The 13,919-nt window shown below is 43.4% G+C and overlaps 1 protein-coding gene across 2 annotated transcripts in view; it reads right to left on the reverse strand.

The window, feature by feature from the left end:
- Positions 1 to 13,919, reverse strand: part of LOC308329316 (ALK tyrosine kinase receptor-like) — a 139,827-nt gene that overhangs the window by 77,475 nt on the left and 48,433 nt on the right. For both annotated transcript variants that reach the window (XM_080783561.1, XM_080783562.1), the window contains one exon: positions 9,479 to 9,573. In XM_080783561.1, coding sequence (XP_080639687.1) covers positions 9,479 to 9,573 — 95 coding nt within the window. The remainder of the gene's footprint in view (positions 1 to 9,478; positions 9,574 to 13,919) is intronic.

Genomic DNA, 13,919 nt, shown 5'->3' on the forward strand with positions numbered 1-13,919 from the left:
TACAAATTGTACCCGAGGAGAGAAATGGCACACCTGCCCTCAGGGGGGGACGGATGTCATGTCACCGCACGACTGTTTCCATCCGAAGGCTTGACTTCACTGGAGAGGAGTGGCAATGCAATACAGTGGTGTCACGTTTTGCCATGTTTGTTTCGTAAATGAACGCCGTACTGGCTTACTTCATCGTAGAAGAGTGAGGTGAAGTGAAAATAGCTTATCTAAACTCACAACACGTCACATTTGCGATGTGTGGTGACCTTGTAGATATAGGCTACAGTATTTTCACTATTTTAAAATGTTTTTAAAACAACCAAAAAGGAAAAAGGACCGGTTTTGGACATACATGTACAGGGTTTCCACCCAACATCAACTGCAAGACTTGGGGATATGAGGTATGAAACTTTCTCAGGGGCACAAAAACCTACTGTAGTAATTCCAGCTTCAAAATAATCTCTCTCTCTCTCTCTCTCTCTCTCTCTCTCTCTCTCTCTCTCTCTCTCAGATAAAATCAATAGCTCATTCCAAAGGCCAGTAATCTTCACACAAATATGATCTCCTAAGTCTCCATGACCGGGGAGACTTTGATACAGATAAAGCATTTAATGTGCAGGTCTGATGAATGGTATACATGGGGCTGCTGCCCAGTTTGTCATTGCTCAGGTATAAGAAAAGACATTCTGTGCAAAAAATACAGCACATACGTAGAATGCTGCTCTATGGGTGCCCTATAATAATAATATTATTATTATTATTAATAATAATAATAATCAGGGTAACAATATGAATAATAATATGAATATTAATAATGCTATTATTAATAAAAATAATAATACATTAATTTATATAGCGCTTCAAGGTAATGAACACATAGACCTTTTACCCGTCTGTAAAACAACTGCCCTCTCCAGACCATGAATGCAACGTTTACTACGGTGAAATAAATGCACATGACCCTCCTCTCCTTTCCATGCCATACCCGAGAATTGCTTTTTTCTTAACTCTCCTGATCTTGAACACAGCATTTTGAGTTGAAAGAATTTGTTTAGAAATCCATGTCATCGGCGCATCTCCACGAGTGCGGGGTTGCGACGGAAAATAGCAGATCTACAAGCTCTCAACGTGTCACAGCGTGTCATGTTGAGAGCTTGTAGATCGGCTATTTTCCCGGCTTGTAGATTGGCTATTTTCTTCCAAAAGTGCCCTATTACGGAATTTCAGCCCCTGACAGCATGCAAAAGTAGTGGATCTATAAGGGGATGCACACGCAGATTAGCTACACCAACGGACCGACATGCGGAAACAACGGTCGGACATGCGCTGCTCCCGTGCTTGCGGTTAGCGTTAGGTTATAGGGTTTGAGGTATAGGTTGTCTGTCTAATGACAGTCGGACCAATAGTATGTGTAAACTAAAGCCTGCCCTGTACCCTCTACAAGCTCACAACGTGTCGCACTGCGACCCGTTGGGAGCTTGTATATCCGCTATTTTAGTCCAATTAAGTGTCCTTTTTACCGAATTTCAGCCTCTGCCTCTGCAACACTCTCTGCACGTCCCTGAAAGAGCTGGGTGATGCATTGGTATTCCTGCCGCCGCGGCATGGTCAAGAAGAGATCCTTCAGGTGCTGTTGGAAGGCTTCGGCTGTCACTGTGTGTTAGTGGGCTACTAGTGTAAAGGCCAGCACGGAAGACACATGCAGGCAGCCACAGAAAAAAAGGAGCTCAACTTGTTACCGTGACGCGCTACGTCTGAAAGCCCCGCGCACCGGCTAGACATGAGAACAAGCCGCCCCCCCGTCAAGGTTACACAACGTTGACAGCACAGAGAGACTGGACGTTGTTGAACGCTCTAGGTACTGTAGAAGGGCTCAACAGTGCGACTTTCTGGGGTACAGGCAACACAAAAGACAAAATACAAGTCATAAAATACAGTATGTTAGTGTTTTATGCACTAATATTAACCATGCTGTACTGTATTTTATGTTTTTGTAGTTTTTTTATTTTTGCCTACACTGCCAGCATGGACCCAAGGAATAATACTACTAGACTAATGAGGATCCTTAATAAACAAACAAGAAAAAAAACACTTCTGTTTTAAAAAAGACAGTGGCACTCATCTGCGTCTTCATGTTTTATTGAAGTAAAAAACAAAAAATAGAAGCTCTGACTCTGAGGAAGAAAGTCAACGTCAACTATTGTACCTTCTAATGCTATGTAGAGTTAGTCTGCAAGTAAACCTGAAAGCCACGAACGGAAGCTGTCACCTGTCCAAAAATATCTTTGAAATATACTGTATTTGTTTATATAAATATGTGTCGACTATATTTGATGTATACTGTACTCAGACTCAGAACTGCGGTGGGATGCAGACATCCGCTGTAGTGTCTTTGCATTTTCTGCACGTCCGCTGCACAGACTGTGTAACGGAAGCATTTGAAAATGGTGTCAGTCAACAGTTTCGAGCTAGAGAGATGCAATGTTTTTTTTATTGCCGACATACAGTATTGTGCACCATTGACTCCAGAGTGTGTTAGACTTTTTTGACGCACCCAAAAGCTGCATTTTGATAGATTAATTGATCACCGTGGGGCATGTGTGAGAAGTGATAAGATTTCATAATGCTCCTCCTGAAACTTTATGTGCCTGAAAGCGATGTTCAACCATTATCCCCAACTGACACGACTGTGAATCGACCCGGTCCCATTATTACGCCAGTTACACCATTCCTGAAGTGTGATGTATACAATTGTGAGCGATTTGGAATGAATAACAAGCTGGAGGATCGAATCAGAATATCAAGAACACCATTTTGCTTCAATTCCACAGGGGGGAGTCCCATGTGTTTCACAAAGATCTTCAGGCGTTCAAAATGCATATCATTGCTGTCAGGCAGAGACCTTGTGTTTCAACTTTATATCAAAGATGTAAACAAGAAAACATGTTTTGTTAAAAAGGTTAAAGCTCTATATTCTGATATGATCATTGCTAGTGTGTTTGCTCAGTAACAGGGCTCTCCTTGTCTCTCTTCTAGTGTGTTTGCTCAGTAACAGGGCTCTCCCTGTCTCTCTTCTAGTGTGAATGCTCAATAACAGGGCTCTCCTTGTCTCTCTTCTAGTGTGTTTGCTCAATAACAGGGGTCTCCCTGTCTCTCTTCTAGTGTGAATGCTCAATAACAGGGCTCTCCCTGTCTCTCTTCTAGTGTTTGCTCAGTAACAGGGGTCTCCCTGTCTCTCTTCTAGTGTTTGCTCGGTAACAGGGCTCTCCCTTTCTCTCTTCTAGTGTGTTTTCTCAGTAACAGGGCTCTCCTTGTCTCTCTTCTAGTGTGTTTGCTCAGTAACAGGGGTCTCCCTGTCTCTCTTCTAGTGTGAATGCTCAGTAACAGGGGTCTCCCTGTCTCTCTTCTAGTGTGAATGCTCAATAACAGGGGTCTCCCTGTCTCTCTTCTAGTGTGAATGCTCAGTAACAGGGGTCTCCCTGTCTCTCTTCTAGTGTGTTTGCTCAGTAACAGGGCTCTCCTTGTCTCTCTTCTAGTGTGAATGCTCAATAACAGGGGTCTCCCTGCCTCTCTTCAGCTCTTTAGTAAACAGAAAATACATTATCAGGCGAGAGTACCCATTTATCAGCTTCAATCATATAGTGTTTAAGTTACAATTGTGCCTGTTCATTTATTTGTGTCATCACTTCCAATTGCACTAGCTTAATCTATATTCTGTGTGAGTTCTCTCTCCTGATTGGATATCCTGATTGGATATCCTGACCTGACAACAAGACCTGGAGAGACTGCTAGGGAGACCCCTGTTACTGATTACTGAACAAACATTCTATAGCAATGGTTACTATCAGAATATCTATTTAACACTTATTTAAACAAAAATAAATATCAATCATTGTACCCTTTAAGGCCCTATATACTTCATACCCCCCGACAGAAACCATATTAAACAGACGCAGTATACCGACGGCAGTGTTAAAACTGTGCTATGGGAACAACAACAACCAGCTGCTTAAGGTCACTCTGCAACTGTGACTTATACAAATCTCATGCAAGACGACAGGTGGGCCCCCTCAAAGCAATCTGCTTTTTATTTATACTGCCTTCCGGCCAGGAGAATCCAATTATTCCCTCTCCAAATGGCATCTTTGGCACCGGCAAATGCTTTTGAGAGGATGATGCATTGACTACCGCGGCGATGTTGTTGGCTGTAGACTATACGACACGAGAGGCATGTTTACCGCGGCGTGGCGTTTTGGGAGTCGCTACGGAGGCCAGAGCCGAGAGCCAGCTGGCGGTGCCGTTAATGGGGACCTCGGGCACTTTAGCGGTGGTGTTGTTGGCATACGTGTATAGGCAACAGCGGGGCCAAGGGTGGCGGCGGCGGTGGTGGGTAGGGGTATTACTGTAAGTGCATGCTAGCGTATACCATACCGTATGCACATGCAACCAAAATCAGTGTCACGCAGGTTGAAGATAAAACAAGGGCACGCTGACATTCATGTCGGGATGTCATGTCTGATTGGCCGCGGACCGTGGAAGGCATGCAGCGCATGCGACTTGGCAAGTCAAGCATCACACGGAGGGTGGAGCGGTTTCGGTTCGCCCCAACTGTCCCTTGAAATACGGACGTGTGCCTTATTGAACTGATAACTTACGTATATACATGAATATAACAGGTTGTTAAACCCTCTAGACCAGTGGTTCTCAACCAGTGGTCCGGGGACCATCAGTGGTCCTTGAGGGGGTTCCAGGTGGTCCCCAGTTAAACTTAAATGAGGGAGAGTTGGTAACCAAATGGACCCTTATAAATCTTTAACTCTCGAGAGCGTAAAATGAAACCGAATAGACCTTGTTAAACATCTGCATTACTTAATTTACAAGAAGTCTACACAAAAAGGAGAATGTAGAATAAATATTTTGATCAATTACTGTTATATACCATATCAATACAGCAGGAAATTGTGGACAAAATCCCATTCAACGACAATAGTTGGGTCTGAGACAAGTTTTGGGTCTGAGAGGTTAAATCTCATCAAATGGTGCGTGGCTCAAATGCTGAATAAATAATGAAAAGGATTGAAAACCACTGCTCTAGACTTACAGTAGTAAACTGGACCAGAGTTGTCTTCTGTATTTGGACCGCATTTTTCCTTCTACTCAAATCTATTAGCAAACAAATATTTTTGCAGATTGTTCCCCACCCCCGAATATGGATGCTGGGGTTCAAATGCTTAACATAATTTACTTTTTATTTTGACTGCTGGTGTCCCTTATTTGAATTTCCAAGTAGTTTCCGTAGGAGTGGTGGTGAAAATGGATGTGATCATGTGCATAGCGGTGGTCTTGTCGTGCTTCCCTGCTCTGTCGGGCAGAAACCTCCTATCTCCATATTCTAACTTTTTGTGTGTTTCCCGTAAATTAACGCGTTACTTGATCACGCTACGGCGTCACGCGAAACTTGGCGAAAGCATCAAACGTAGCAGATGAACAAGCTCGAGACGAATCATGAAGAGCAACATTCTCTGACACGTGAGGTTTCCGCCTGACAAGAGACGATATTACAGGTTGGCGTCATAAAACTCAGGGATCCATCATGGTAATGGCGCGTGCTGATCACTCTTGGAAATGACACGCGCCAGGTGCCAAATGCCCCCCCCCCCCCCACATATCAAACCACCCTGAATGATAACAGGCAATAAAAGGTGACTGTGTCAAGTGTGGCATTTGGTAATGGATACCTGATGTGCCCAGATTAAACACTCGCCATCTGGCGAGAGAGAGAGAGACATCGAGAGACAGTGAGAGAGAGCCTGGGATAGGAAAGAAAGCTTGTATCTTCATTCGCCATATTTCAGCTTTTCGACTTTTCTACACCACCTTGTCCTACTGCAGCTAGGACGATCTACAAGCTTCCAGCCAGTCCATAGACTTGGCTGTCACATGACGTCGATCATGCTCCCCTCAAAAAAGTACAAAAATGCCAGAAATGTCATTTGTAATTTGTCATATCTGCCCTGTGCACACAAGACTAAAAGCAAAACAGAAATTTTATTTCTATTCATAATGTTCCAATTTCCAATGGCAAAAACACTGTTCAGACCAGTGGCTCTGTTGCAGACCAGTGGCTCTGTTGCAGACCAGTGGTTCTGTTGCAGACCAGTGGCTCTGTTGCAGACCAGTGGTTCTGTTGCAGACCAGTGGTTCTGTTACAGACCAGTGGCTCTGTTGCAGACCAGTGGTTCTGTTGCAGACCAGTGGTTCTGTTGCAGACCAGTGGCTCTGTTGCAGACCAGTGGTTCTGTTGCAGACCAGTGGTTCTGTTACAGACCAGTGGCTCTGTTGCAGACCAGTGGCTCTGTTGCAGACCAGTGTCTCTGTTACAGACCAGTGTCTCTGTTCAGACCAGTGGCTCTGTTGCAGACCAGTGGCTCTGTTACAGACCAGTGGCTCTGTTGCAGACCAGTGGTTCTGTTACAGACCAGTGTCTCTGTTCAGACCAGTGGCTCTGTTGCAGACCAGTGGCTCTGTTACAGACCAGTGTCTCTGTTGCAGACCAGTGGCTCTGTTGCAGACCAGTGGCTCTGTTGCAGACCAGTGGCTCTGTTACAGACCAGTGGCTCTGTTACAGACCAGTGGCTCTGTTACAGACCAGTGGCTCTGTTACAGACCAGTGTCTCTGTTACAGACCAGTGGCTCTGTTGCAGACCAGTGGCTCTGATACAGACCAGTGTCTCTGTTGCAGACCAGTGGCTCTGTTCAGACCAGTGTCTCTGTTGCAGACCAGTGGCTCTGTTGCAGACCAGTGGCTCTGTTGCAGACCAGTGGTTCTGTTGCAGCCTGCGACCAAATGTCTCCATCCTCTGTGTGTGTGGTATTACTAGTGGCCGACCGTGACGTCTCAATTGCAATTTACAGTTGGGGTGCAACGTGTTGTACGGAGAATTTCTGCTGCCAACGAGAACTCTGAAATGCATCCGAGAGGAGAATACTTGTCGGGTGGGAACCCGACAAAGTAGTGAAGCTGTAAGCTCAGAATACATACATGCACGCACACAGAGGCTGTAGTAATTTATGCCAGTATCTTTTAAGCTTAGCCATTCAATTCATAATTCATGCCGCCTGTAACGGATTGTCTTGCTTCCTCCCGTTTTTCAATTAGAAAAGCTTTAGTGTCAGCCTCAAAGAATCAAGACAGCCACTGCCACCGCAGGGCTCAATGTATAATTCACTTCCTTCCTAAATGTTACAAGGTGTTCAAATCAAAGCAGACAGAATCAGATAACACTTTTCAACGCGCATGCAAACACACACACACACACACACACACACACACACACACACACACACACACACTTTGGCTATTTGAAAATGGCCGATCTGATGTGAGCTTGTATGTTTTGAGCATATAGATCGGCTATTAAGAAAAGGCAATACATTTTTGAATGGGACATTTTGCACAATGAATACATTTTACTTTTTGGTACTTTAAAGGACCACTTCACAACTTTTCAACCTATCTTCATATTATAGGTCCTCAGTAATCATGATAGAATGGCACAATTGTTTTCTACTCAGTCTGTGTCTCATAGGAGGACTGTTGGCAGTTCAGAAACCCGTCCACCAGTGACATCATCGATGGGGATTCCAAGCTAATAGAAACTGCAGGCTTTCTAGTCCTGAAAAGTTGCAATGTGAAAATGGAAGCCATCGTTCTCACGATAATAAAAAGGTAATCATTTTTGTAAATATTGTTTAAAAAAACAAATCTGCCTAACAATGATGTCACTGGTGGACGGGTTTCTGAACTGCCCACAGCCCTCCTATGAGACACAGACTGCGTAGAAAAAAATTGTGCCATTTGATCATGATTATTAGTGAGGGCCTATTATATGAAGATAGGTTGAAAAGTGGTGAAGTGGTCCTTTAAGTACATTTTGATGCCAATACTCAAATACCGGACATGTACTTTTCTACATTGTGCTATTGATACATTTTACTTAAAGTCGGACTGCAATGGCTTTTTATTGGTAATTTTCTTCTTTCATTCACAGTAATTAACATTTGATTTTATGGACTTTTGATATAATGCATAAAATTAGATTTTATGGACTTTTGATATAATGCATAAAATTAGATTTGTCTTTTTTGGCATCTATTGTAATATTCCCATGATGACCATGGATATGCCCTAAAAGTGTGAAAAACATATTTTTCATTCCACTAGGTCTTTCAGAAAAACAACAACATGTGAGTAGCCGACTTCATCCACATACGGCTCCTCAGACATTACTATTCCTGTCACTGTGTGAGTGGATTGTTTCATGAAAGGGCTGGAGAAGGAGGAGGATCAGAGGTCTCCAGTTCCAAGCCTCTTCATTACCGTGATGTCAGACTCAATTGGAATGTCACCAAGCTGTTTTTAACGCCGATAAACCATCTTAATTATAACTCGCTATACAATTCCGTGAAGGTGAGAGAGAGAGAGAGGAGGATGTGAGGTTTGGCCTTTAAGGATGCCACACCAGTCTAGCTGCCATATGATACAAGACACCTGGCTGTAACCATTTCCATCAGCGATTGTTAAGATAACGGCAGATGGTTTCGGCTGCCTCTGACATTTTGAGAGTGCGAGACACACCGCAGGCAAAGATGTTGTGATAGAACGGCACTGCGCCATATAGGCTCAAACTAGAGCCTATACCATATCACTGGTTGCAAGTGGGCCCCCCAAAAATAATCTTATAACATTAATATAAAAATGTAATAATACAATAGTAGTCTTTTTTTCTTTAAAACCTTGAAAAGGTTTTATTTGTGACACAGATGAATAGGAACTTAAGTATCTGTTAAGCTCCATTGATTCAAGCCAAAAATGTATTGATCATTAACATAAGATGCATGCTTTGAATGTATCCAGAAGAGGTTGAGAAACACTGGGCTATAAGGTTCATTTAATGTTCATATATATCCAGATTGAACCTAGATTAATTGATTGAAGTCTGAACAGCAAAAAAAAGACACTATTGGAAACATATTATGTTTTTTAAATCAGATTTGTGGGCGATGCAACTCACTCTGGACACTTGTACGCTGGAGCTACGTGCAGTAAATGTGTACTCCATGCAACACGTCTTGACCCAGCTAAATTTGCCATGTCACAAATCACAATACACAAATTGGATGTCTGGTCACAGTGTGGACAGTCCTAAAGATCAGATTTGAGAAATAAGGATAATGTAGATAGAAAAAGGATGATAGTAGCATATGCCTATTTTCAACTCAGGCCTTTGTGTAATGTACTGTACATTGAACCTGATGAAAGTTTAACAGACAGAGTCAGAGAAGTTGTTGTTTCCCAAAAAATTACATTTGAATTGACTTTTCAATAATTCAACCACAGCAGCGCTGGAAAAAAGAGAGAGCTCAGCAGCCATAGCTTTATGAATCTGGCAGTAGTAAGTGTGTTTATTTTGTCTGGTATACTCACAGGCCAGGAAGCAGTCCATACTGAAAGAGATGTTGTCAAGAGAGATGCTTGAACCCGGCCCAGGTCCATCTTCTGTGCTGAACTCGAGCCAGAACCTTCAGGGTTGGAGAGGAGAGACAGACTGTGTTTACTACTAAAAAAACACCAGTGAGTTGTCTGACTGCCTTGAACGCATACTGTACAGCAGTGCTTTTCAACCCTTTTCATATCAAGGTCCATTATTTATTGGGCATTTGAGCCACGGAGATTCTAGCCTCTCACTCTCAGACCCCAAACTAAAGAAAATGTTGATGTCTTTGGATAAGATTTTCCATGCTGTATTGATTTTGGTACCATTTAGAGAGATAACAGGGAAAACGTCTAAATGTGTAGACTTCTTGTAAATGGAGTAATGCAGATGTTTAACAATAACTCAACTCTTGAGAGCATGAAATTAAACCAAATGGACCCGGGAGGGTCCATTTGGCTTTATTTTACGCTTTCAAGAGTTAAAGATCTAAAGGGGTCCATTTGGTTACCCTGGACCACTGAAAACCACTGCTGTACAGGGAAGGTTGTGGGTGGCCTCGACAAACCGAGCAATAATTAATTGGTGCTTTTAAAGTGGAATGCTCAGGCGCGGATTTACTGTAGGCAAAGTAAGGCATTTGCCTTGTTTAAGTTTTTGGCTCCCCTCAGTTAAGTGGCTTTTTGTGTATTATTGTATTTTGCCCTTTTCAAGGCTGACAGACAGTGTATCAGACAGAAGACTACACTCTAATCTCTGTGTCCTGCGTGTCTGACAGGTAATTGGGTCTTTTCACACGTCACGACATATAAACACCACACACACACAATGACCCGACCTAAGTTCTTCAATTGATTCTTGAGACAGCAGAGAGACGCGAGGACGCCTAAACCTGCAGGCGTGCTAGGCTATCATGACACCCGTCACACCGCTAAGCTTCTACAGCACCACCACCCGCTCTGAGGAGAGAAGCAGAGGTACCTCGTTTTGCTGCTTTTGCACGCTTCTGTCACCGGCCTCCACAGAACATTGGGGATCTATACTAGCTAGCTATGATCAAGGAGCCACCAACTCAACCAATCAATGGGAAATGTATGCAGCCTGGTCTGCCTACAGTACCTCGTATTGTGAGGTGTGTGTGATCGAATACTTTATTAACTCTATTTTCCCCAGGTACGTAAATATATACGTACTGTATGTTGACGCTAGGTGGCGTCATATACCAAGTCCATATATATACGTTCCCCAACGTAGACTCCGTCTATATAATGGTTGATGCCTACGGAAGCCTTTAACATTGGTCCGGTTCCCATAGCAACGCCCCACCGTTCAAACTATGGGATTGGAAATATATTCACAGTGCAAAGCAGTGGAAGAGAGGATTTTCAAACCATCATAACTCAGATTCTAAGATCGCTGTCCTTAGTGGATTTTCTGCCATCCACATTTCGGATTTAATTTGTGCCTTTGTACTGCGACGCTGGCGCCATGTAAAGGCTTCTGACGAGAGGTAAGGAGTGTGTGGGTGGGCGGGCAAACACTGTGTATCCTGGCCCCTGGAGCTGGGGTTTATGCCAACAGCTAGCGGTAGAGATTTAACAGTTTGATAAAAAAACAGGATTGTGGTGCTGTGAATTCAATGCATCAAGACATAGAATATACAGAAATACAACAAACAGCACAGGCAGTTCTTTAACTACAGAAAAGGTACTAAAAAATAAGCTATTAAAATGTTTTACTTAAAGTAGAGAAGTATTCACATTAAAGTAACGAAAGTAAAAGTAGTCAATATTTTCCAAATTTGTCAACATCTTTCAAAAATAGCAGATCAACAAGCTCACACTGCAGTACCCCCCGTGGCCACAAGGCAGCGCCATACGAGGGGACCCCAGGGGACCCATGGAGACCAGGATGACCAGGGAGGCCTTGGTCCCAAGTTCCCCCCAGATAGTGTCTGTGCCTGGGCCTTTACACACCCAGGGCGCAGTACCCCCCGTACATTGTGACACGCTGTGAGCTTGTAGATCAGCAATTTTGGAATAGCCGAAGTATGAAATAGGATTTAAAGTATGTTTTGTTATGATCTAAATCTTCAAAGCAACCAGCAACTATAGAGTTTTCAAATAATTGTAGTGGAGTAAAAAGTTAAATCATTTTGCCTCTTGCCTATGTAGCGGAGTAGAAGTAAAAGTATTGAAAATTGGAAATACTTCAAGCACCACAACATTTCATTTAAACACAGTACTTGAGTACATGTACTTAGTTACTTTCCGCCATGCACTTACGTGAACACACAGGGAAGGTTGTGGGTGGCACTACTGGCCTCGACAGAGTCGACAGACTGAGCAAGAATTGATCGGTGCTTGGAAGTGGAATACCGTTGAATTTTACAGTCTGTAAGGTGTGTGCCTGTAATGGCTTTGTCAGCATTAGTGAACATTCTGTTCCGTCTTCGGAGAAGCCGGGGACTTGACAGACGACTTTGTTCCCTAGTCCTAATCTGCAATGCCGCGCTGACATAAGGCTGTGTTTAGGATGAACTGATAAAGACAGAGTGGGTGACTGTCAGCCGCACACTGGTTGATTGTCTAAGGGCCTCCAAATTGATATGCATTTGGCCACGGCGGACCCCCATCTGAATTCCTTTGTTCTCCAGAAGTTAATAAACGCTGCGATGTGAGCACTATGGGCATGATATCCTAGAACTTATATAGGATATGAGCGGAGGCAGGAGGGGTGCTTAAAGGCTGTAAGCACCCCTCCGCTCATAAAACGCTTGGTGTGGACATGGCGCCTAATGCTACAGGTACATTTTATGTTTGGGATGCGGGTAGCCCTTATTGTATGAATGAATCATTTTTGTATCATCAATTTCACTTGTAGGAGTTCTCTATCCTGATTGGATAAAATTTGTATCCCGACCTGAAAATGCATGTTCTGTTTAAGAGCTGGAGAGACAGGGAGACTCCCGTTACTGAACAAACACTCTATAGCAATGATTACTATTACTAACAGAGAAGATAGCAGTAAGGAGGATGAGACTAGCTGGCCACTGCCACTGCCGGCCAAAAAGCTTGTACTGTGGGAACCAACACACGGGCATCGATCAAGAGGACGTCCCACACCTACCTACGTGGACATATACTAAAGAAAGATGCTGGTGCAGAAAGCACAAATGAGCTGGCCACATGTATGGAGAACTGAGATGCCTGGAGACGCCGATGGAAGGCTCTTCTGAGGACGACGTAGAGAGACTATCAGAAAATATGTTTTTTTAACAAAGGAATACCATGACTTAAGCCTTTAAGTGAAAACAGAACAGTTACCAGCATAGGGCCCTGAGGGACGCCGCTCAACGGCGCGGAGGGTTTTAGTGGCTAAGCCTTGTGTCGAGCGACTTCCGTTTATTGAATGCCATTGTTTCCATGCAGACCAAGTTAACATTATCACATTAAATGTGGTCATTGAGTCGTGCTTTGGGTTTTGCGGCAGTGGGAATGAGATGATGTTCACAAAAGGTCATTAAGCTGTGTGTGTGTGTGTGTGTGTGTGTGTGTGTGTGTGTGTGTGTGTGTGTGTGTGCAGCCGTTGCAATAATATCCAGCGGAGGACGTTTTATTTAATGCCATCTGTTGTCTCACAGCGGTGCTGTCGTCATTCCAATGCCATGTACACACGGTGTGGGAAATCATCAGGGTTAATTTCACTCTGAGAGCATACAAATCACTGGGTCCATTTGGTTCCACGTTGATTTGCTCTCGGAGTATTAACAAATGGATGAATTACTGAGGCTTAGCCTAATATCTCCCCTCTCATATTCTTAGTGCTAGAGCTAGATATGACGACCATGCAGACAGACCTTGGTCATTTTGTTCACACGTTTGTTACTTTAAAAAAAAAATGTATTTATTTGTTTAACCACAATGTTCAAATGTTAATTTAGATAAACTAGGTTAAATTGTTTCCCTGGTATCCCATGGTTTGTTATTTTTTTACAGAATATTGTTTAGGCTGATGTTAGGCTTACCTGTGGTCCTACTTTACTGAGGCACTAAACCGTCTCTCTGCATTTGACGTACGATATGTGATCACACACTATAAGCTGCATGTCTGCAAAATGCCTAAATTGTAAATTAGGCATTAGCTTTTTGGGTGAGCAATAGCTGTGTTTCCTAGCATCCAATCCAATCCAATACATATCGATTTGGGGAACCTTGACGTGAAAAGGTTTGAGAACCACCAAATGATCTTCTATTACATCTGTATCCCAGATGGCTCTGCAAAGGTCACCGGGTCACATCCCACAGGGTCACATGTAGGTGAAGGACCCCGCTATACGGTACTAATTATAAGAACACAAGCACAGCCGAGGACAACCAGGCAGAGGATCTAAAAACGGAACGACTCCCATGGGAATGGGACAATGTGGCTTTG

This window comes from Protomyctophum bolini (genome assembly GCF_963924005.1).
Source record: "Protomyctophum bolini genome assembly, chromosome: 15".
NCBI classification, from domain to species: domain Eukaryota; kingdom Metazoa; phylum Chordata; class Actinopteri; order Myctophiformes; family Myctophidae; genus Protomyctophum; species Protomyctophum bolini.